The sequence below is a fragment of the Glycine max genome, chromosome 6 (assembly GCF_000004515.6).
Source record: "Glycine max cultivar Williams 82 chromosome 6, Glycine_max_v4.0, whole genome shotgun sequence".
NCBI classification, from domain to species: domain Eukaryota; kingdom Viridiplantae; phylum Streptophyta; class Magnoliopsida; order Fabales; family Fabaceae; genus Glycine; species Glycine max.
In genome coordinates, this window is record NC_038242.2 from 41,427,380 (window position 1) to 41,452,619 (window position 25,240).

Below are 25,240 nucleotides of genomic sequence, written 5' to 3' on the forward strand. Positions count from 1 at the left end.
ATTAATTATTGTAATAGAAAATTTCAACAATCTCCCACTTGGGCTACATATTGTAAAAATTATATCAAAATCCTTAAGCGCACATTTGTATGCTATTTACCTTTAGACTTCCACCTTAATAACATGGTTCATCTCATGTATCAATAATAGAATCATTGCGGCTTTCATCACTACAACAAATGTAATTAGACCCCAACGACCACCACATAAATACACTCAATGACATAGGTCAATATTGATAAGCAGCATGAAAATTACATGCAATGGGATCTCAGTCATGCCAATTTCCAATTGGTCCAAACTTTATTCTTAATAGAGATTAATTCAAACACAACATAAATATTGCAAGCAAAATAAGCTTATAATGAAATGATAAACTTCAACTTTATTTCTGCAAAAAATCCAAACAAAATGTTTGTAAATCAAAAGATATAGAAAATAAGCAAGACTCCCATTAAACTAAGGTACTATTAGGAATTACACCCATATAAGCAGTGTGCTCATAAAAAAACTTTAAGTATCAGACCTTTAGTAAGTGGATCAGCTAGCATGGAATGAGTCCTTATATGTTATATACAAATCTGCATTTTTTGAATTCTTTATTTAACAACCAAATACTTTATGTCAACAAACTTTTACTTGGTTGAATCCTTAATAAGACCGCTAAGATATGGTCCCAATAAAAACTTGATGGCTTCTTAATGTTGGCAACAACATGCAAGCTAGTTACAATAATTTAGCAGTCATAAATTCTAGTATGATGTCTCATAGCAAAAAATATTAACCCCACCAATATGGTTAAATGTGGATCCTTATGTAGAGTGATTGCTATTAAGATATTCCATAAAAATCGAAGTTAGAATACCCAATGATCTCTAAACTTATAGACTTTCGATATGAAAGCATGCAGTTTCTTGTTCTCATCAATTAGCGCATAATGCGCTTTACTATTTTCTAGTGTTACATACCAAGATTACTCATATATCACCTTAGGACTCCCACTAAAAATTATTTTAGGACAATAAAAAATAAACTTAAAAATACATGATAAATTGCAATATAATTTTTTTACAACACTAAACCGCATGATGCTAGTAGGATGTCCTCAACATATAATACCAAATTAATAAATTTACTCCAACTGAACTTTTAGTATATGCAATCATCAATCAAATTTACCTTAACACCATAAGAAGTAATCTTGATGAATTTTTTAATATCATAGATGAGGGACTTGTTTAAAAAGCATAAATGGATTTCTTTAGTTTGCATACCATAGATTTTAGATCATCTTAAAAAAAAGTTTTTTTTTGTTGCACCGTATAAAGTGTTTCATCAATACTTCCATTTAGAAACGTAATCTTTCCATCCATCTATGCAAAACAATTATCAAAATGATCTACGATGTCATTATAATCCTAAGAAAGTCTTTATAAGAAATCAGAGAGAAAATCTCTTTGTGATCAATGTTTTCCTTCTTGTAAAACTTTTGGCGACAAGACAAACTTTGTATATCTCAATGTTACCCATTAAATCCCTTTCGACTATAGATATTTATCTACAACTTATGGGTTTCAACTTTTCAAGCAATTTGACGATATCCCAAATGTCATGTTTAACCATCAGTTTTATTACATTATTTATGGCATCAATCCACTTGAGAGTTAGAGTACAACATGACTTAACTAAAGTCAATTAGGCCTTCTCAATTAATCTAATGTCATATTCATGTTCTTAAAGAAATATGACATAATCATATCAAATTACATTGTTCCTTTCTCTAGTGGAGTTTTTTAATGACATTTTTTGAGGTTATTGAATTTGAACTTTAGGTGGTGCTTGAGAAGAAATCTCAGTGATATCTTTTCTTTTAATTATGTTAGGAGTAACATAATTATTTAATTACCATATCCATTTCTTGAACAATAGTAAGTACAAAGAGTTATCTATTCTTAATAACATGTTATTCTTTAAAGACAGCACTCTATGTTTTCTTCCCCTCCAAACTCAATTTCCTCAAGGAGTTTTGGATTCCCGTCTCAAACATGATCTTGTTCTCTTGTTTCTTCTCTAGAAAAAAACAAAAAAAAACTATGCAATATTCTTAACTCTCAACTAACTCCTTTCGAACTCTAAATTTTATATATCCATTTTTGGAATTCAAATAATATGAGTAATTTAAACTGTAGTAGTAACAACAACAACAATTAAAGAAGAGAATAATAAATATACAATGCACAAATAATCTTTATGGTAAATTTCAAGACCCAAACAAGATACCTACTGCACCATTAATCCTCAATCTTTAGATTGAAAAAGACTAACTGCAAGCGGTACTCTCAACGCACTGATCAAACATTTGTGATAAGTCCTGTCAAACAAATGTTGTCTTTGGGCACTCCATTGCTCACATGAAAAACTTATATGATGGTTACTTTGGTCAAATAATGATTGTCTTTGGAAATTTCATTATTCACATGGAAGATCACACTAATTATAATCACCGCATGTTTACCATCCTTAGTTTTCTTTCTTTTCTTATTTTGAGATGTCAAACTTAAATGAGCACTTTCATATTTGTCTTTATGTCGCCTCTCTTCCACTTGCACACAATGAGATATAAGCTCATTAAGAGATCATTTATCCTTCTGAGAGTTATAGCTCACTTTGAATTGCCCAAGGTGTATGGGAAGTGAGTTCAAAACTAAATACACGAACAGGTCTTCACCAAGCTCTATCTTAAGTACTTTCAGTTTCGATGTCAAGCTAGATATTTCCATTATGTACTTCCTTATATTATTTTTTTAACAAAATAAAATAAAAAACCAAAAATTGCATGGATGAAAAACTTCCTCAAATATATATCATAAGTGATATGAATAGTAGTCATGAAGAGAAGTCGTTCACAAAACCAAATAACTATGCAAAAAAAAAAAAAAACAAAATACACTCGAATTCAATTCAAATATCCAATATGGCAATATCTGAATTTACCGATAATTAATATGTGTTGTTCCAAAAAAAATTGGGTTCATATAACCAAAACAATTTAGGTATAATTAGAACCAAATAACTTTAAATCTCAATAATCTAACAGTAATGGTGGCTATGATACCCCTTGTTGGAATTTTAGGAGATCCTTATAAAATACCAACAACCACCAGAAACATATTACATTAGATTATCAAGAAGAGTTTTAGGAATACCTGGATCCATAATTATTGATCAAACAAATGCAACGGAATTTGAATCTGTAGGTGATTTTTGATCTCTGCGCTCTTCTCAGTATCTATTACGGGATGTTGTAGAGACAATGGATAACTAGCTAACAACATAATTGGTGGCTTCATGATTCTTCTTCAACCAGAGCCTATTTATTCCTTAATAGGACATTCGTAACTCTTTAGATGGGAATAAGAGAAAGTATGTGTGATGGTACGGTATATTTGGCACCATAACCTTCTTATAGTGTGTTAACCTAATAGGATTCCCATTATCTCCTAATAGGCCAACACTGACATCTGTTCATTTAAGTCTATATCATCTGATTTAGTTGTCTAACAGACTCACTTAATTTGATCACATAAAATAAAATTCACTAATGATAAATAGCTAATATAATTGTCTTATAATAATAACCTACATTAATTATTGGAATAGAAAATTCCAACACCTACCTCCCACGAGAATTCCTTGTTGTACAACTCAATGGGGGAGCAAAGGGATTCTCACCCAGGCTACAACTTTGGTCACTGAGTGCTCAAGCGGGTTAAAGAAAGGATGCCATCTCTAAACGGATATATGATGGTCGAAAATCATCCAAGGCCCCTCAAAGAGAGCAAACTCATAATCATCTTCTGATGTGAATCATATTAGGAAACAATCTCCTTCTAAATCAAGGGTTTGCAACTGTCCAATTTTTGCCCAGAGTTTCTAAAGCCTCGCAAACAAAATTTTCAAATCCACCTTCTTACCCAAGAGTTTCACAATGATTGAAAATTGCCATGGTCGACACCACCTGTCATAGATCACCACTGAGATCGAGATTGACAGACAAGGGTTAAAGGGGACTTCATCTTCTTCCTTTTCTATCTCTGAGTCCAATTAGGGGCACATGTCACTCCTTATAGCATCACTGAAATCCTTCGGGTCGGTTAGGGAATCTTCTATAGTGACGTCCAGACCCATCATTTTGTCTTTGTAAGGCGTACCATTCAGAGAAGGCAAGAGGGTGGTTGAGCCTCCATTGACAGGGTCTTTTTGATGATGCAACTCTCGTCATAGGGTGATACAAATAACACCTCTCTCTTGTACTATCATCAACTTACCCATATCAATTGTATTTTCATAGAAGGATATATAGTCTACTCTTTTGGGATTTATCACTCAAATGATACATTCAAGCAAAAACATATATAAAGTAATAAAGTTAAGTCTTTTTTGGTTTTTATACAAAAAAAAGTTGTACACAAATTACACTTTTTGATAAACTTTATCATGCTACACCTATTTTTTTTCTTTTTGAACCAATGTTACATCTAATTGTTTACCTGATCAATGATTTTTTCAAAATTGTCTAATTAATAAACAACTTTAATTTTTATTTTAAATTCTAAAGGGGCACATCTTCACTATAAATTATAAGTAGCAAAACTTAGGTATTATTTATGTATGAAATATAGTACTCTAATTGAACTTGAGGATAAGATTTTAACTATAATTGGACGTTTGGTAGGAGAGAAATTTTTTCATGCACGAGAATCATGATTTTATTCTAGGGATTCATGTTTCTAAGGAATGAATAAAATTTGTTTGGTTGGTCATTGAAAATCTTTAAATAAGTTTTATAGGAATCGAAAAGTTACGCGTATTTTTATCGATTATTTTAATTATTTATCATATTATATAATTTGATAAAGAATAACATGATTTTTTACTATAGAAAAAATAATTAATCTTAGAAAAGTAAGATTATCATCTCTCCCATAGAAATTTTTTAGTGAGAAATTGATTAAAAAATATTTGCAGAAAATATCATTTTTTTAAGAATGTTATTTTTTAAAATAAATATCAAACATGAGATACTAAAATTCCTAACCTCTAATTCCTGAAAAATAAAATATTTATCTCCTACTAAACATCCCCTAAAAATATTTCCAATGCAAGATCTTAATTTATGTTCTTAACTTTTTTTAATGCATCCATTGTTGCCACATAGGATTCCAGATTACTTACTATTTTTCACTCCTACTAGAACATAGCTTGAGTTTTTAATTTTTTTAGTATGTTCTATTTACTACTACGATAATATTTTCAAACTGCATAATTAACTTTAAAAATCCATTTATTTAAGTAATTTCATTAGAGTTGATGTAACTATAATAAAACAAAAATCAGAAATAAAAACTATAATAGAACATAATTACGGAATAAAAATTTAGTCTACAAAAAAAAATATTAAGTGATCTGAACCATTAATCAAATTATATAAATCTGGATTAATCTCTACGTGATACGTAATTAAGTATTGATTATAGATAAATTTACAAATTTATATGTAACATATAAAAATTAATTGAAAATATAAATAAGTGATGATTTAGAATCAAATAATATATTTTTCCCACAAAAAGACAGATGATGTAAGCATCTTATCCAGCTTGCTAAGTAGAGCAAGCTTTAATTTGAGGTAAACGGGTAACATCCCACTCCTCCCTATCTCTTCGAATGCTTAATAATTAACCAAAAGATGGGTGTGAGTGAATGTGTGAAAGCGAATGTGCCAACAGAGTCAAAAGCAGAACCACAAGCATAAGTATCAAGTGTGTCCTAGGTTTCAAGTTCTATAGACGTGAGTTTGAATTTTGAACCTTGACTACTTTTTTTTCTTTTCTTTTTCTTTCAAATCAAACTTGAACTTAAACTCAATCAACTTCATCGTTTTCATTGGTCACTCAGATTGTACCTTGGGTTCAATCTTAAGATTCTTTAATTTAAGTATTTTTTTTAATCAATTAATTATTAAAATGTTGGGCCCCGATTCTTGTAATGATTTAAATTCTAAGTGCTTTAATTTTGTTGTGGTTATCTCTATCTTTAGTTGAAGCTGTCAGTGACTTGCGTGAGATGGTCTAGGTGCCATTTTGATTCTTAGGTTCGTTTCTTGCACGTGTTTGCAACGTGACTTCCTTTTGTCTCTTTATTGTTGTTTGTTTTTTTGGGGGATATTTCCTTTGACCAAAATCTCTTTTGTTGTTTCATGGCCGCAAATGACCATTCTGTCTTTTTCCTTTTATTTTTCGGAGGCATACTCATCATTCGGATATTTCTATGCACCCTTTAACATTTTTATGAGGATGCTCTTTTCCTTCTCCCATTAACAAGTTTCAAACGTGCAAGCTAAGAGTTTTGTTTGAAGCATGGAATTCTTGAATACATGCACGCATTTGTACACGTACGCGGTATATACACACGCATGTACACGTATGTGGTATACTTCCTTTTCAACTTTAAATATTAAATAATTGGGTTGGACCGTGGTTCATGGACACTGATTTTCTTTTTTATTTTGTTCTCAATTTAATTAATTAATTAATTAATGTACAGCTATATATGTCTTATAGATCTTTACATTTTCTCTTTAAAAAAAATCTTTACATTTTAACTATGTCTTAACTTGCTTGTTACAACTTACTAGTTTCGCAGGTATTTGTTATAAAATCAACCCGCAAGTTATAATGCGAAGTTATATTTTAAATCTTCTTGAACTCTAGGCGACAATTTTGAACAATGCAGTTCTGTCATACACAAAATTGGAATCATTTATCTTATAAACTAGATTATTATTGATGATGAACAATTACGTGTATCCACAATAATTTAGTTCGGTTTTATAATAATTTTTTTATAAAACTTGAACCACATATATATGAGGTTAAGTTAATTGAATTGGATAAGCATTCCTTTTAAACTAAAACAACGTCATTTTACATATATAAAATGAAATAAAAAAAATTGATTTAAATCAAGCAGCATTCATATACACATATAGCTAAAAATGAAGTAACTAGTAGTCTAGCTATAATGCTTTTCTTTATCTGTTTGTATTTTGTTCTGATGTCTCTCAATTTACTGAATTATAAACTAATTAAACATAAATTATCTTATTAAACAGTTTGTTCTTCTATATGTGAATAGAGTAAAATCTTACTATGCCAATCGTGTGTATTTTTTCTTTGTATTTTTTTATTCAACACTGATATTATTTGTGTTGTATTGACAGTTTAATATATATTCTCATTATCGATTAAAAAAAACTAAAAATGAAATAATATAAAAAGGTAGTATTTTTGTTACAAAAGTTAGTTGGTATAAATTGTTTGATTTGGATAACCATTTTTTTAGTTGCTTAAAAAAACCTGTCTTTTTAGTTGAAAAGATATCATATTGTGCATATAAGAAAAAAAATAAAATGACATATTTTGAATGATTGGCCCAAGTAATGAGTTATAAAAATTTTAATAACGAAATTGATATATATCTTCAAATCACATATGATTGAATTTTATTGGTTTGGACCAGAACAAATAAGATATTGACCCAATTAATTTAACTTCTTTCGTGTGGATTTTTTCGGATTACTTCATAGTCTTAAATAATCTAATCAATAATACCATTATAAAGTATTTTTTTTAAATAACCCTTATAAAGGATGTTTAAAATGTATTAATAACAAATAATTTATGAATCTTTACTTATAGTAATTTTTATGCTAAAAAATATTAATAAAATTTAAACTTTCAAGAGAATTAATTCATGGTATAATATAAAAAAATTTATGATTAAGAAATCTAAATTTTGGTCATCATTATCCGTTTCATTATTTTAAATAAAATTTTAAATTTATACATAAAGAAATAAATATGCCCATCGTAATCTCCAATAAATTCTTGGACAAAAGGAAATGTACGTGATCAAAAGGCTGCAAAGTTTAATTAGGGAATAGTAGTCGCCCTCAAACTTTACTTTCCACCATTGACTAGTAAAACATCAAGGCCTTCGAAAACGGTCAAATTTTGTAGAGAAGCTTATACGCATATATGCTTCCCAGTCAAAATAAAACAGATAAACATTGAGGTATTCATGCTACCGTGCTATTAAAAATTTTGATTTTGTAAAGAGGAAAAAAATGAATTAAGATAAAAAAAATTAAAATAAAATATAAAAATATGAATTTACTGTTTTCTTTCGATTCAAATGAACATACCTTAAGTTTATTGTACTCGAATTTATTCTATTATGTGATATGCTTATTTCAAACTCGTCTACTTTATGGTATTTTGACAAACATAAGAATTAAGGTAATAATTACGGCATAAATATATAAATAATATAATAGTAAGATGGCATTTGTTTCACAATCTTTTTTTTACATTCTTAGCAATGCTATTCTTGAGAATGTAACATCAAAATATCTTTTAATCACGTCTTACTATTAAAGAAATGAACACACAACACCAAAATATCCCAATGCTAGATATAATTCTCGTGTATTTTGCAACTCATTTTTGGAAACGACTACACACTTTACTTGCTTTTCAATTGTAGGTTTGCACATGAATTATGGAATAGCTACCGGATGGAGTGGGGAAGTGCGAGTGTTATCGTGGGAACTTCAAAGTCATTTTTGGCAACAAGTGGGTTCCATAACAAAACCAACGGCTAAACGTGTGTGATGGATTGTGTGGTGGGTCCTTGTGGAGGCATAGGAACGATATTCTCTTTAATGAATACAGTGTGATGTTGAAGCAGTCGTCGATGATTTTCTGTACAAGTCGATCATGTGATGTTATAGCATTAGATTTATTAATTATTTATACCATGATTTTAAAATTATTTATTTTCTCTTTATTTATTTGTTTGTTTTTTATTAATATTTATAGAAAAAATAATTAAATAAGAATATATAAAAAATAATTAACACATTTAAAAATTTAAAAAAATCTTATAAAAATAAATAAATAATTTTTTTTAACATAACCTAATAATTAGGGAGATGGAGTATGAAATAAGCGCACTTTCCGAGTGTTGGGCACGTTGCATAGTTCTAGACTATTTTCACAGAATTATGGGAGCGTGGTCATCTTTGGCATTGGGCTTTGGTATTCATAGTTATTAGTAGATTTTGGGATTGGGGATATATTGTGCACGTGCATATATGTCTTTTGTTAAATGTTTATGTTTTAATTGTTAATCTTGAATTCTGTAATTTGACTTCGCTTGATTGATGCATGGCACTACTTGTGACCACAATCTTGCATTCTTGCTTTCAGTTTAATAAAATTTGGCAGTTCAAAAGAAAATAAAAAAAAAAACACCAAAATATGCCTTGTGCCGTATGCATATGAGGGGTAAACATTGAATATATATATTTATCAATTGATCATGTGTAATAATGTAAATGAATGGGATGTTATATTCTAATTCAAAATCTTAAATATCAGATATATAAGTATTTTACTTAATTTTTAATTTTTTCACATCTATTTTATATGAGATTTTATTTATCAATTTGACACATTAATATGATTCTTATCCCATAAAAATTCATGTTCCCATTTTTTTGATGTGATCATCTTAATACAAAATCAAAATAATTATGAACATCTCACTTTTAAAAAAAAAATAAAAGATATCTAAGAATATATTTCAATTACTTTCAAACACTACTATAAAAATAACATTTTACGACACGGGCACTACGACGGTTATTGGGGAACCGCCTTAAAAAGATGTGCGGTGGCTTTTTTGTAATTATTTGAACAATAATAGGATTTTACGATATTAAATCTAAGACGGTTATTAAAATCGCCTTAGAATGTTTGGGTTAATAATCCTTTTGCGCTTCCTCCTCTTTCCTCTTTCGCGCTTCCTCCTCTTGCCCTTTCACCCTAGTCTCGCTTCAAACCCTTTCGAACCCTTACACGAACCTCTCGCTGGACCTCTGGCTTCACCCTAGTCTCGCTTCTAAGCTGTCAGCACCTCTTCACCCTAGTCTCGCTTCCGCTGCAAAGTGAACCTTTTAAAGGTTCGAAGAACCTCCCCCGCCGCCGCCGTGGAATCGTAGCCTCAGCTCCCTCGCCGCCTTTCGCCGGAGTATCACCCCAACGTCGTCGTCACTGGTGAGTTGTTCTTTCTCGTTACCACTTGCCCCTAAATGTTCTTCTTACTCAGAAATTAGGGAACATAAAGAGAACAGATTTTGAGTACAAAAATGAGACGAAGAAATAACAATAATAATCAATTTACTAGGATTTGCTAATTCTACCCACTTAATGGAGTGGATACATATTTAGTATTTACCCGTGAAAAATGTTGTGTTGTGCCTTTCTGTTTTTGTTTTTTGCCTTAATAGCTTCCTCCCCTTTTTGTGATTTGAGTGTGTAAAGTTTCTGATGAAGGTAGACTCCACTTTCTCCAATAGAAAGTTAACCTAAAATCAGATGAAACAGATAGCATCACAAAGATGGTTGGGGATGTTAAGGATTAAGGAAGGATAACACTATTTCAAGCCTTAATATGTAACTGTGAATGACTACAAAAGTTTTTAGATAACAGATTCATTTTAAAATTATGGCAAGCTATTTTTCTAGATCAGAGTATGGAAACCGGACATTAACCACAAATCACAATTACAAACAAATAAGAAGAAAGGTGCACAATAGTCATAATAAAGGAACACTTAATTCCAAGGATATCTTAAGAGCAGTATGAGTTCAGAGAAAGCATCTTTATATGGTTATTTAGTGAAATAAATTTGTCTTGTCTATCCATTTTAAACTTTAGAAAATGCATCAATGAATCTATGAAGTTTTGAGAAAGTATCTTTATATGGTCACATTATCTGTAAATTATAAATTTGTGTCCTCTTTTTAAGATTAAAATGCCTAGGTCTATAAATAGAGATTCTTGAGATGAGAAAAATTACCCCACTTGACCACTCATGCTGAGAGAGGGGTCATGTGAAGATGAATAAAATATTAAAGAAGCTCCTCTACGTAATATATCTCCTTCTTTTACATATATATATATATCTTGATACACACACACACAAAAAACCATCACAAGAAGTAAAAGGAAGAAATAATCATGATTGAAGCTGTGAATATAGCAAACATATGATTCAAACTAACCTCATCAGAACTGCCCACATAGGATTTATCCACTACTGTCATGTATGCTGCAGATGCTGCCCTTGATGTATGCTTTTCCGAGAAAAAAAATGAAGTTAAACAAAACTGTCATAATTCTATTTCTGAACAGAACGATGTTTTTTTTAAATGCCATCATTTGAATTTAAATTGTGAAGAATGTAACGAATAAAACTAAAGTTTCTGCAGTACTTGGTATACTTCTAACCTTTTCGTACTTCTTCATGATCTTGGAAAATGTTGAGAGGTTCATAAAACTGTCGCATCCATTTGTATAAATACAAAGGCACATGGCAAAATGGCTTTTAGAAATGGAAGAACATTTGGCTTTATTAGTAATTATAAGGTCCATGAAATCTTTGTTTATTACCTGTAATCTTTGAGATGGAGGAGTTTCTGATAGAACTCAACAAACACAAGTCTCAGTTGCTCTTTAACTTTTCTCAGCTCTTCTTTGCTGAAGCTCAATTCATTATCACTGGAATCAGTAAAAGCTTTTTTAATTGTTGATATTGGAGATTGAGGAACATTATCAACCTTTACGTGCTGTAGGATTTCGAAGGGATCTTTTGTGATGTAATTATTGTTTGCTTCTGCTTGCTCCTCATAATGAGTATTTCTATTGGCGTGTTGAAGAGGATTATCTTCAGGTCCAACCATAGAATCTTTTTGTTGATGACTTTCATCCATGGTCTCTTCAGGTGAGGAGATAATCTGTTTCAATCCTACAGATTCAAGTCAAACTCAGTCTTCTAGACAATATTTACTATAGATAAATTAATTCTACCGATTAATAGCATCTAAATTGCCACTATGAGTGTCAGTGAGTTATTTTGAATGAAAATCACAGATATTCACATGTGCATGGCAACATAGAAAAACATATAATGAGTGTACATTTATTTTACTTAATGTGGCCTCAAATACATTGTGATCCTATTCCTATATCTTTTTTCTCAATCCTCCCAACATAAAAAGCATCTAGTTGATGCACATTTCTCAAATTTTGCCTCTAAAAGCTTGCAATTCCTCCTACTAATAGAACTATGTGCTTAAATAACTATAAAACTACTGTTTGAATTTTGTATTTACCTGTATCTGGACTTTTCACCTTTACCCTTAGTGCAACCAAGGCCTCCATTTGTTTACTCAAAAGGGTTACTTCATGCTGGGATGCTTCCACCTGATCCTTGTAAAATGCATTGACCTTGTTGAGCTCTTCATCAAGCTTCTAAAGAGTCTTGCCTCAACCTCTCCTCCTTCTTCATCAAACTTCTAAAAGTTGGTCTTATATAACTGTCTGGAACCATCTTGTTCTAATGTTTTTACTTCTATAACTTGGTCCTCAATATCCCCCTCTCTCTGATGATTGCTACCTTGCAAGTGTATTCCACTGAATGCCCTTTCAAGTCTGAGCCTGTGATGCAAGGACCTATTGTGTGTAGCTTGCTTGCTGTTTTTTATCTCTTTCAATATTCTTTTGAGGCCTTCATAGTCCATGTACTCAAAAGTGGGTAGAATTAGCAAATCCTAGTAAATTATCCATTCTTTTGAGACGAAGAAATAACAACAATAATCAATTTCCAAAAAATGAAATCTGCAAATGTATGTAGTGAAAATGATAGACACAGATTTAGAAGATGATTGATGATACCTATCTAGGAAGCTTGTATTTAACTTTTGTTGGCATTTACTTGTATGTTTTGTTTGAGACACTTGTGACCTTTTATTGTTAATTATGAATGTCATGAATTTTGAGTAATTTTTATTTGCTTCAGTGCTTCAGTGTGCTTCAGTAAATGGTAGTGTGCTTCATTGCTGCCCAAATAATCATCACTTGTTCAATGAAATAATTAGACATGTATTTTCTAGTAGTGCCTGCACCTCTTGCCATGTGATGCTTTGTAATTTTTGTTTCAGTCAATTAAGGATAAGTATAAGTTGACCCTTATGGCCTTATCTCAAAAACATAGTGTTTTGGTTTGTCTAGTTCTGTGGTTCACCTCACACCCTTCGTGGTGTGGTTCTTCATATGTTTACATGCAAGAAGTAATGATGTTGAAGCTGCTAAAATTACCATGTAAAAGAAACTCTTCTCAATAACAAGACTTGAACTGAAGACCATTAGTCCAACTCAACATCATCGTTAACTTATATAGCAAACCGGTTGTTAGAGTTGCTAAAATGGTTTATGATTTTTTTAATGATGTCAATATATCATGGAATGATTACTTATTAAATTAAAAGTAAAAGGTACAGCTGATTAAAGATTCATGAATTTTGCCTTGTGTTGATTTTGGTTCCCTGTATGCAGCTAATTTGAACCAAACCTTTTTGTGACTATGCTGTGAAGCTCTCCATAGTTATTAGAGAATGTAAAATTTTTTAATTTAAATTAATAGATAATGGATGCAATCCTTTAGTTGAATTGTTTGTATTAGACTCCATTTAATTAATTTGTATTGTTTTCCAAATATTGTGTTTCGCTTATCTTTATCTGTTTGTATTCAACATTTTGATGAGGATAATTACAAGTTCGTACACTGATATATAGGGCTTTCTTAACAACATTTTGATGAGGATGATGAAGGGAGAAGGAACCATCAGGTAGCAAAGATTGAAGTTAGAACATCTTTTTTGCTGACCACAAAAGACCATAACCATTTTCCTCTAACCATCTTAGGCCACTCGTAAGTTTGTCTCTACTCTGCATTTGATTACTAGTATTTATTGTTCTCACAAGTAATTAAGTAATTAATAGTATTTTGGTTTAATTTCATTTTGATCTCTCTTTACTATGTTATATTTAATGGAACTGTTGATGTAACAGCAAAATGGTGATGTGGATGTGTAATAGAGGGTCAAGTTGTAATTTCTGTCAAATATTGAATATTAAGTTAAAAAATGAACTAAAATTACAATTAAAGAATTACTAGCTGATGTTCCATTTTTAATGGCTAATTCTGATAACTGATCAAAAGCTCCAGGCCTTATGATGAATATCCGTAATCTCCTTAGTTGACCTTTATCCTTCTGCACCTTGTATATAGCTCCCAACCCACTCTCAAGAGAGGAGATACAACTTCTCAAAACTCTAACTGATTCCTTTTTGCTAACTATTATGTGTATATTTGACATTTGTTCTTAAGAGTTAAGATATTTAGTTAAGACCTTTTGTACCATTTAGGTATTTGGTATTTGGTTGGAACTTTTGTTTGTTACCCATTTTGCACTTTATTAGTATATTTGTTATATTATTAAAGTTATTCAATTATTAACAAGTAATAACTCAAAAGAAAAATAAAAAAAGAAGTGCATAATTGAACCTCATTCACCTGTATACTTAGCTCTGAAAATTTCCTGAATTTGGTTGAATTATTAGTATTTTTCACGTTTCTCTGTTAAAGAAATGCATAAGTGATCCATTAGTGGCCATATAGTTCCAGTGTCTACGTTGTTCTATGAATCCCAGCTAGTCCTTTAAGTCCCTATACCCAAGGGTTTTGTCCTATAAATTTTGATGCATTTGCACTCTCAATTTCCTTGGATGCCATTTGGTATATATAGATTTTTTTTTTTTACTTCTACGTTTAGGATAAGATTCTTTTGTAAATGGGGTAATGACACGGGCCTAAGAAGTTAAAAGAAGAAGAAAAAGGCGTATGATCCTTTCATTTAGCCATTGACACATTTTTTTAGGAAATTAATTACATTTGACACATTGTTACTGTGATATTTTGCAAATGTATTTTTAGCTATGAAGTGGCATAATTGAGTTCTTTTGTGATTTTAATTTGAGCTTTTGTTTGATTATTGATAATGAGGAATGGAGTGCACCAAGAATTTTCCTAGCATCTTTCCTCTTTTTTCCTTTCTCTTCTGACTTCTCTTATCTTCCTTCCTGTTTCTTCGTCATTTTCTACTAATGTTACATTTTATTGTTAACTTAAAACTAACTCTTATAAAAGTATGATGGAAAAAATTACCAAAAAATATACGAAGAAAAAATAATAAAAGTATATTATACCATACTAGGGGAAAGAGGTATTCCCTACATCTTCTACATATTTTAAATAAAATAAAAGAAAAGGAAAAAAAGATTTAGAAGTTAAAAAATAAGACTAATAAAAAGTAATTAACAACATAAAAGTAGTGAGTAACTATTAAAAGAGAGTAATAAAAGTTTAAAAACTAAAACAGAATATAATTATCTAAATTTTGTGAACACCAACAAATAATATTTCATTTATTAATAGTATAGATATCACAAAACATGTTTAAAACACGTTACATATTGTATGGCTGGTAGAAATGCTGAGAAATATTAGTTTGTGTAGTAATTGACATTACACTTCCTTTTTTTTTTTTACATCTTCCTGTTGTCTATTAGAACAATTAATTTATGAAAATTTTAATGGGTTGATAATGGCTTTCTTCTTACCAGAATACATGCACGGTTGTATTTGCATTCTTAATCATTTAATGCAGTTGGATATTTTGAACTTAAATTCAAGAACATTGATTAAATTAGAATAATTTTGTGCTAATTGATTTACACGCACGATAGAAATAACAAGTTATTTTGAGTACAAAATAAGTTAATTCAACCTTGTAAATGGGGTTTTTAGGATGATGCCTCTGTGTGTGTAGCATCAATGTGTGCATTTGTTTGTTTGCCGACTGGATTGTGGGAATAATACTGGATCATATGTCAATGAATTGTTAATAACAATTTCACCCCAGCGTGGTGAATTTGCAAGTCATAATTCTTTTGCATATCATCTTTGTGTTTGATGAATTGCCTCAATTGATTGAACTAGATCACATATTAATTAATTTTACTTGTCTCTTGGTTCTGATTTAATATGCAATTACTGCAATGTTAATATTGGTTGGAGTTACATAGTATCGCTGACAATAAATACTAAATAAAAACAAAACAAATGAAGAAAGAAATTGAGAAACTAAGCACAATAAACTCAGTGTAAAAACTCCAGAGACCATAGAAAATTAATTGTAGGTAGAAAATTAAGGCATATCACACATGTCATATACTATAATCGTATTAGTATTATACTATTATATGTCACTAACTATATGCAAGTAACACGAGGAGACCAAGAAAAACAAAAGTACGGGGTAAGGGGACACAAACTAAGAAAAAGAAATATAAGGTCTCACCTAGTATTATCCTTATAAAAAGAAATATAAGGTCTCACCTAGTATTATCCTTATAATACAATAGGAAACTTTATTGAATATTTTTAAGGTCTCACCTAGTCTAGGAACGTTCAGCTTCATTTTCTTTTTGTGCTTCACATGCTCAGGTTTTTGACAAAAACAGTGTCATCTATACATTGTTTAAATTTTTTTTAGATAAGCCTTTATTTGATACAAATTGTTTTGTTTATTTTCTTTCTTTTTCAATGTACATATAACCTGTAGTTGTGTTTCATTATTTGATCAAAAACTTTGTTTTTGTTCCTTCATTTTTAATGGAAGGCTACTAGAAAGATTCATTGTATTCAAGTAAAAAGCATAAATTTTTTACATTTTTATATATGCAGGAGAGTTCATACCCTTTAAATTCAAGATTTTACACGTTTGGACTATCAGTACCTGAGAATACTGGAGGCCTTCAGAGAACTCATTGACAATCACTGAACAAACAACTACAGTAAGCACGGTTAGTTATGTTTTATGCTTCACTTTACTTCAAAATTATATTAATAATATGATTGAAGAATGTTTTAAAAGTATTTTATAATGTCATGTGATTAAACTCTTAGATATTTCATGATTTAATTAAGTTTATGGTCGAATTGGTTATTTTCTAATGACATTTCTTGTAAAACTGATTTTTTAATAAAAATGATTTTTATATAACGATTCTAATTCATTTTATTAAATAATTTTTTTAATAATAATTTACATGTAATTACAATTAAAACGTGTAATTATTAGTAAAAAAAATCTGTTTTTGTATTCTCCTGGCAGTGTCTAAAGATAAGCTCCGTCCTTTCATACCATGAGTCAACTTCTCAATCACTTGAAACAACCTAAGTGGATAACAATCTTATCATATTCTGTTTCCTTGTATTCTCTCTCTTGATTGTTGTACTTGTACCATGACTTTGACATATATAGAACATATGTTAAAGTTGAAAAGGAAACATTAAAGGAAATAATCTGAATATTATTGCTTGACATTGAAATACAATCATGAGTCTGCTACTATGCTTATATAGGCCATTGATAATCAAGAATAACTGAAAATAGGGAAATAAAGTCTCCTAATTTTCTGGTAATCAATCTCTGTTCTTAATCAATGTTAATTATATGAAACCATTCTGTCCTAAATTAATTTCATATTTACAACAGTTATCTTCATTAATTTCTCTACATAATATCATATAGCCAGTAGCTTCAATGGTTGAATTGTTCCTTCTTTTTCTTCCTATGGCTGCTGAAACTCCTTCCACCAATCCACTCATTGAGCTAGCTACAGTGTCATCCCTTCCCACCAACATGAGGGGACTTGGCCATGCATTTCATGAATTCTCTGCCTCCATTCGAGAATGTGATTCTCCCTTGTTTGCAGAAATTTTCAACAAACTTGTTGATAGAGATTTTTCTCCAACATGAGGAATGTCAACAATAGTCCATTCCTAGACTCCAGTACTACAAACTACACTAATGGTTCTCACGCATCCTCAACTCATGGCCAAATAAACCCTCGTAGTCACAATTCCTCTACTTCTACTGACCCTCCAAACAACAACACTCAATGGGGTAATGTCTCTCACTCAGTCCCTGCATGCCAGTATTGTGGTCGTTGTGACCACACTGCCAAAACATGTTACAAGCTGCATGGTATTGGGACCCCTCTGATCATCATCTCTACTAAGCAAATATGTCACAACATGATAACAGTTCTGATCCCAATTGGTTGCTTGATTTGTGATCTTGGAAATTTATCCGTCTCTTTTTTCAACACTCTGGCTCCACCTCTATACTTTGGCATGGTATATTTTTGGTAGCACTAGAAATCTCACTTCTCCAACTTGCAAATCAGCCTTAAATAATACATACTGTTGGTGTATCATTTTTAAGATTCCCTATCATGGAATTGGTGGATCGTACGTCTACTTCCCTATGAAAAATTATACATCACCAGAAATAACTCAAATAAGACGGTGTCTTCTTCTTTTATATATAGGCTTGTTTATTTCTTTAAGATCACAACTTGTTAAAAAGAAAATATATAGTATTAAATAAAAAAAAAAGTAGCACAAGATTCCTTTCATGTCTGGTGGTGTTTTGTTTATTTCTTAAAGTTTGATTCTCAAGTTTGTATATACTAGAAAAAAATGATGATTTTGATCTTTTTATTTTTTATTATGAAAATTAAGAATTAAGATACCAGGATGAGGGACAAAAGTCATTAATTATAAAAAAATACAATAATCAAGATTATTATTTTTAAAATATAAAAAAAAAACTAATTTTGATATATAAAGAAATCCAGGGGATATAATACACATTCTATCCAAATATTTTGTTAAACTTTTATATATAGGCTTGTTTATTTCTTTAAGATCACAACTTGTTAAAAAGAAAATATATAGTATTAAATAAAAAAAAAAGTAGCACAAGATTCCTTTCATGTCTGGTGGTGTTTTGTTTATTTCTTAAAGTTTGATTCTCAAGTTTGTATATACTAGAAAAAAATGATGATTTTGATCTTTTTATTTTTTATTATGAAAATTAAGAATTAAGATACCAGGATGAGGGACAAAAGTCATTAATTATAAAAAAATACAATAATCAAGATTATTATTTTTAAAATATAAAAAAAAAACTAATTTTGATATATAAAGAAATCCAGGGGATATAATACACATTCTATCCAAATATTTTGTTAAACCCCAGGGGCTCAATGTTTCGTCTTTCCCCAAGAGTTATAAATTGCTAATGATATTATTTGTCTTGAATTGGTTCCTGTGGCTAGCATATCTCTGCAACTTGTGCAACCATTTGGTAATGCAATTAAGAATATATAATATACTTTAAATTTACTAGGATGCATAAAAAACCCCGTGACTTGTCTGACCAAGACTTGCCAAATTTTTTTATCATGCATTACAAAAACCAGCCATTTGTTTTTATTTTTTGGATTTCTATTCTTTCCAAATGAAGGCCTAACAGATAAATTGCATGTCTAATTGCCCCTTGTTATTAGAGAAATAAGAAATTATAAGCTTTTGCTTTGACTTCTGAACATATTTTACACTCTTTGCAGGTTGCTTTTTATCTTGGAAGACCAGAGGAGTTCAAAATAACAGTGTCACGGTAAGTAATTCCATTCTGAACTAATTCATGATGTCTGCTATATGATTATATGAGAGTATTTCAAAAGATTTATGTCTTACAATATTTACTTTAATTTTAAGTGCTTATAAATAAATATATGTTTAGAGCATTTTAAACAAGCTGGTAAAGGTCCAGTGATACACTGATCAAAATCCTCTAATTTGACAAACGGGGGCCTCTTAGTGAGAAAAGCTTGTCAGTTCTATTACATGTTGCTGGTAATTAAATTTTTTTATGAAAAATTTGACAGTGGGTCATAGATAATAAAAATCATCTAAGATCTCAATTTAAGATTTCTCGTTAAAAATAAACAAGATGAAGTGCTTATACTTTTTGGTGCATAATAACCACCTGACCCGCCTAATCCACGGCCCATGACAGCCTTTATTAGCATATATATTATCCCACTTTTGGTTATATATCATTGTAGTTGACTGCACCATGCTTAAACTAGTTAGAAAATATCAAAGTGATTAAATGTCATTAACTAATAACTATACTCATTTAAAGTACTAAGTTAGTTGGCATCCGCTGGCAAAGCCATTCCTGCCCCAACAACAACATTTCTTCCCACTAAACATGTCTGGTTAAGCCGTACGTTAATGGTTCATAAGGATCATTAATTCATTATCTTGCATCTATAGCACTATTAATCTTTGATTCTGGTTGAGGAAAACAACAAACTCATTAAAAAAAATTGCAAGTACAACTAAAAAGATATAGATTAATAAATAAAAAGGGTACTACTATAACCTCGTTATTTAAAAATATTGTATAAAAAATTATCTCTAGCTAATTCAAAATGCATGTGGTTCAAGTGCAAGTAATCGGATTGGTAGTCATATATATCTAGACTAGATTAGATAGAAAAATAGAGGGAATAATTATAAAGCTGAGGAAGAGGAGATCCTATGGTAGTTTTGGATATTTGTTAGTAAAAAAGAAAGAAAGGAACCCCACGAATTGAAAAGTTAGTGAAGAAGGAAAGAATTGGAAATAGTGTGAAGGAGAGTTAATTTGGTGTGTATCATGTGGGTGGGAGGGCCTACAATATGCAGTGCAGCGAAGGCTTATGCATTGGATTGCATGTGACTATGTGAGTGTATAGGGAAGAGTTTCACATAAATACTTATTTAAACGTCTGGAAGAGTATTGTACTTATTTGAGTTTATCATATCACATAAATACTTATTTGAGTTTATCATATCACATAAATACTTATTTAAACGTCTGGGAGAGTATTGTACGAAAGTAACATAAGAATTGACTTAAAAGTTAAATACTTTTGGCTGAATACGTTTGTCATTTGATATAGAAGAGAGAAAGAAAATATCTGTCAATTAAACAATTTATTAGTAATATTTTTTTTGTAGCATTCCATTTTTTTTTTTTTTTGGAATTGTCTGCACAATGTTTCGTCTTTCCCCAACAGTTATAAATTGCTAATGATATTATTTGTCTTGAATTGGTTTGGAATGTTTAAATATGCACCCTAAGTTTGAAATGTGATTCATTTGCGACCTCACCATAGCCTTCTGCCTCTATTATGTTGCCACCCATTACTTCCACGTCCTTCCCAGCCCTTTCTCTTTCTTGGCATGGCCAATCTACTGGGCTGTCCAAGGTTGCATCCTTACTGGAGTTTGGGTCATTGCCCATGAGTGTGGCCACCATGCATTCAGTGAATACCAGTTGCTTGATGATATTGTTGGCCTTGTCCTCCACTCCGGTCTCCTAGTCCCATACTTTTCATGGAAATACAGCCATCGCCATCACCACTCCAACACTGGTTCTCTTGAGCGGGATGAAGTATTTGTGCCAAAGCAGAAGTCCTGTATCAAGTGGTACTCTAAATACCTTAACAATCCTCCAGGCAGAGTCCTCACTCTTACCGTATTCTATTATTATTGACTTAGAATCCTTAACCTTTTCTGCTTATGGAGATGATGTAGTAAGGGTGTGTGTTGACACTGTATACGATGCTGAAGCCATTGTCTCGTTACCCATTTCAGAGATTCAGTATGTCAGGGACGCCGTGAACTCATTCATTGGATGGCCCAGACATCTAGTGAAACCTTTATCTTATGTAAGTAATATAATAATCCCCCTGCCAAATTGTCATTTGAATACACACTTGTAATATTTGTTAAGTTGTTGATTAAATTTAATACTTATTTTCTTGTACCACTTAGGATTCTGACCTTAATGTGCGGAAGCCAGTTGAACATAGTAGTGATGCAAAGCTTGCAGGTGAATCCGATCCATTGGGAGAGTTGATGAAGATATTGTTTTATGTGTACCAGAATCCAGTGGAAGTGTCGTGGGAGGCTCACCAATTTGGACTTCCTGAGATTGGGGCAAAATTTTACATCACACATGCAGATCTAGCAGAAATAATATCAGGTGACAAGTGTTTAAACATAGCGATACTACAATTGTGGACCATGTAAGTCATTTTCCTGCAACCTTTATGTTTCATTACCTGATAACCATTATTTTTAAATCTAAAACATTTAAAATAATCATGACTTGTCTTCCAAATAGATTTATGAATGAGTGCGGTAGAAGCAAAGCTGATCAGTCACTATATGGTTTGCTGGAGCCTCAATCTATACAAAATGCTAAGGAAAGACGTCAACAATGCCAACAATACATTGAAACATGGGTCAAGGAATCACAAAGGCAGTTGTATTTAGGAGCTTACTTGCATCAGTAAGTTCAATTGTTCTTCGAATTTAAGTTTTTTATGTTGTTGTACAATTCTGTTATTATAATTGTCCAATTCAGGGCACATTGGCAACTATTTGTTCTCCACCCAAGGGAAAACACGGTCGTTTGGTTTTGTTCTCTGAGAAAGAAGCCTGATATTAACATCAAAGGCGCAATTAACAGGTTCTATTCAAATATACAAATCATGGCATCCTTTAGTTGGTAATTGTTGTTACATATACAACAAAAATGGTTGTCATATATATGCTATTTTTTTTTTTAACTAGTGCAATGAAGACAATAACCAGTTCTTTTGAAGGCATGTCTAATCAAGGTGCACCTCGGTGGGTTGAACCCAAGGTAATCAGTAGTTGTTTGTAATGAACCGTTTGTACATCTTTAAGTGTTGAATGTTAAGTAACCATTAAAAATGTTATATGTAGACTAATGTGCAAAGTGGAGGGTTTGAGTGCGGATATTATGTCATGCACTGGATGTGGTGCATCGTGACTGCCGGTTTGAAGGATGACTGGCACAAGGTAAACATAATGCATGGAGTTACAATTGTAACTTTGGTTAATATTTGTTAAGTTACTAATAATTTTATCTAATGTTAATTTTGTAGTGGTTTTCTGATGGCTCATCGTTAGACGTGGAGGCCATCACAACAATTCGACAGAAATGGGCAACTTACTTTTTATCTTTTAGGAAAAGCAGTTACTAAATTTGATTTGTATTATGTACAAGTGCATTTTTCCTGTGGTTTCATCAAAGAATTAGAACAATTATGACTACAACTTTGTATGTTGGATACATTAGAGGATCATTACTTCAAAAAAGGGTATTCAATTTGCATGGACTTATATATGTAGGATGCATGTCATTTGATGCTATTGTTCAGATTTCATTTGATGTTATTATTTAATTTGCATGGTCTGATTTAATTTATAGGTACCAGAGATCAATGTAAAAAAAAATGCATCAATAAAATGAAGAAAATAAAAAAAAACATAAACATACAAAGACGGTTTCCGAAAATGTCGTAAAATGACAACATAATATAGACCTACAAAGACGGTTCCCATAACCGTCGTAAATGTGCATAACATACAAAGCCGTTTCCCATAAAACGTCTTAGTATGCAGTCTTGACATGCCATCTAAGACGGTCATAAAAACCGTCTTAAATTGGCATAACATACAAAGACGGTTATAAAAACCGTCTTAAAATGTAAATTATGATTATTACAATTAAGACGGTTTTTCAATAACCGTCGTAGACGATTCGCACCTATTAAGACGGTCATCGTAACCGTCTTCATATCACAAATTTATCTGTAGACTTTAAGATGGTTATGGAAGAAACGTTGTAATATTTAGCACATACTAAGACGGTTATGTTTGACCGTCGTAGTATTCAAAACTTACAAAGACGGTTCTCAAAACCATCGTAAAATAGCTTATACATTTTACGACGTTGGCATTAACGACGGTTGAAAACCGTCGTGACATGGCCATAAGAACCGACTTAAAATCCAATTTTTCTAGTAGTGAAATAAAATAAATTTAAAAGAAATATATTTTTATTTCCACATTTTTTAGAATCTAAATAATTCCGTGAAACAAACATCTCCTCCTAAATAATATATTCTCATGTTGACATTCTAAAAATTTTATAAAATTGCGTTAAACAACCATGTTCTTTACATTAATGATTAGATTTTTAGTTCATCCTATCGTCCTTTTCGGTGGGACTTTTGTAAAGCTATGCAAGAGTAGCACATGATTAGTGCTGAATGCATCTTTCATGCAAGATTAGATAGGTCACGCTTGAATCTTGGTAGCCTTTTGTAAAGCTTTACAAAAGTTACTTAAAAAAAAAAGTATTCTTACAATGTTTTTCTTATAATTTGTTTTTTCTTTATTTTCTTTATTACATCATTCGTTTCAACTTGTTCTGATCCGAAAACTCGTACATATAATTAGAAGTTTATGTGGTGACTCCTGAATGTTTACAGTAAAAGAAGCATTTTATTTTTAAAGCTAAAATATTATTTTTATTCATCACCTTTTTGTGTTTTTTATTTTTATTTTTTATGTTTTAAATTTTTTTATTTAAATCCTTTAATCTTTTAAAAAAATCTAACACTATTAGAAAATAGACTTTAACATCAATTTTAGAAGACATTCAATATCAATTTTTAACCGATGTTGAAACAATCACTGTTAATAGTAGGTCATTTTTTACATCGATTTTACATAGGTTATTCCCAAAACCGATGTAGATATGTGGTCAAAATTGTGCAATACAACATCAATTTTGACAAAATTAATGTTGTTTTTGCTACTATACCACATCGGTTTTGGTCAAAATCGATGTTGTTTTTACAATTTTTTTTTATATTTTGTTTGTTTGTTAAATGAAACCAAACATGCACATTAAATCCAGAACCAGTCCAAGCAATATGAATGGTATTCATATATAGAAATTAATAAATACTATTAAATAAAGAAACACTTAAAGTGCAAACATAAAATATACTAAACATATGTTTAAAATGAGAATGAAACAAGTATACCAAACTACATCAAACAATGAAACAAATTAATAAATATCATCCATAAGCTATGTTAAACATAAGTTTAACAATTCTAAAATTTCTTAAGCACTCAATGCTTCATTTCTAACTCTTCATAAACATGTTGCCCTCTCAATGTGAATTACCTTTATTCTCTCTTATTCCATTGCTCTCGGATCAGTAAAATTTTGCATCATATAATAAAACATAACTTAATCAGTCTAATTAATAACAACTATAATAAATGAAATCTGTTATGAAGTAAACAATTACCATTTCTCAAATATCCTTGAAATCCCTTAGGACTATGGTTGACATCTAATGCATGACGTAATAGTCACACTCAGTGCTTCCTCTTTGCTTATTACAC

At 30.9% G+C, this 25,240-nt stretch overlaps 1 protein-coding gene and 1 pseudogene across 1 annotated transcript; one reads left to right on the plus strand and one right to left on the minus strand.

Annotated features, from left to right (window-relative positions):
• Nucleotides 1-10,081: 10,081 nt before the first annotated feature.
• Nucleotides 10,082-12,710, minus strand: LOC106799086 (phosphate transporter PHO1 homolog 10-like; annotated as a pseudogene).
• Nucleotides 12,711-21,096: 8,386 nt separating this feature from the next.
• On the plus strand, nucleotides 21,097-21,475 carry FAD2-3 (microsomal oleate desaturase FAD2-3; the record flags this gene model as incomplete). Its single annotated transcript, NM_001250936.1, is given in 1 exon segment — nucleotides 21,097-21,475. A coding segment is annotated over 1 exon segment (379 nt), but the record flags the coding sequence as incomplete, so codon positions are not given.
• Nucleotides 21,476-25,240: the final 3,765 nt, after the last annotated feature.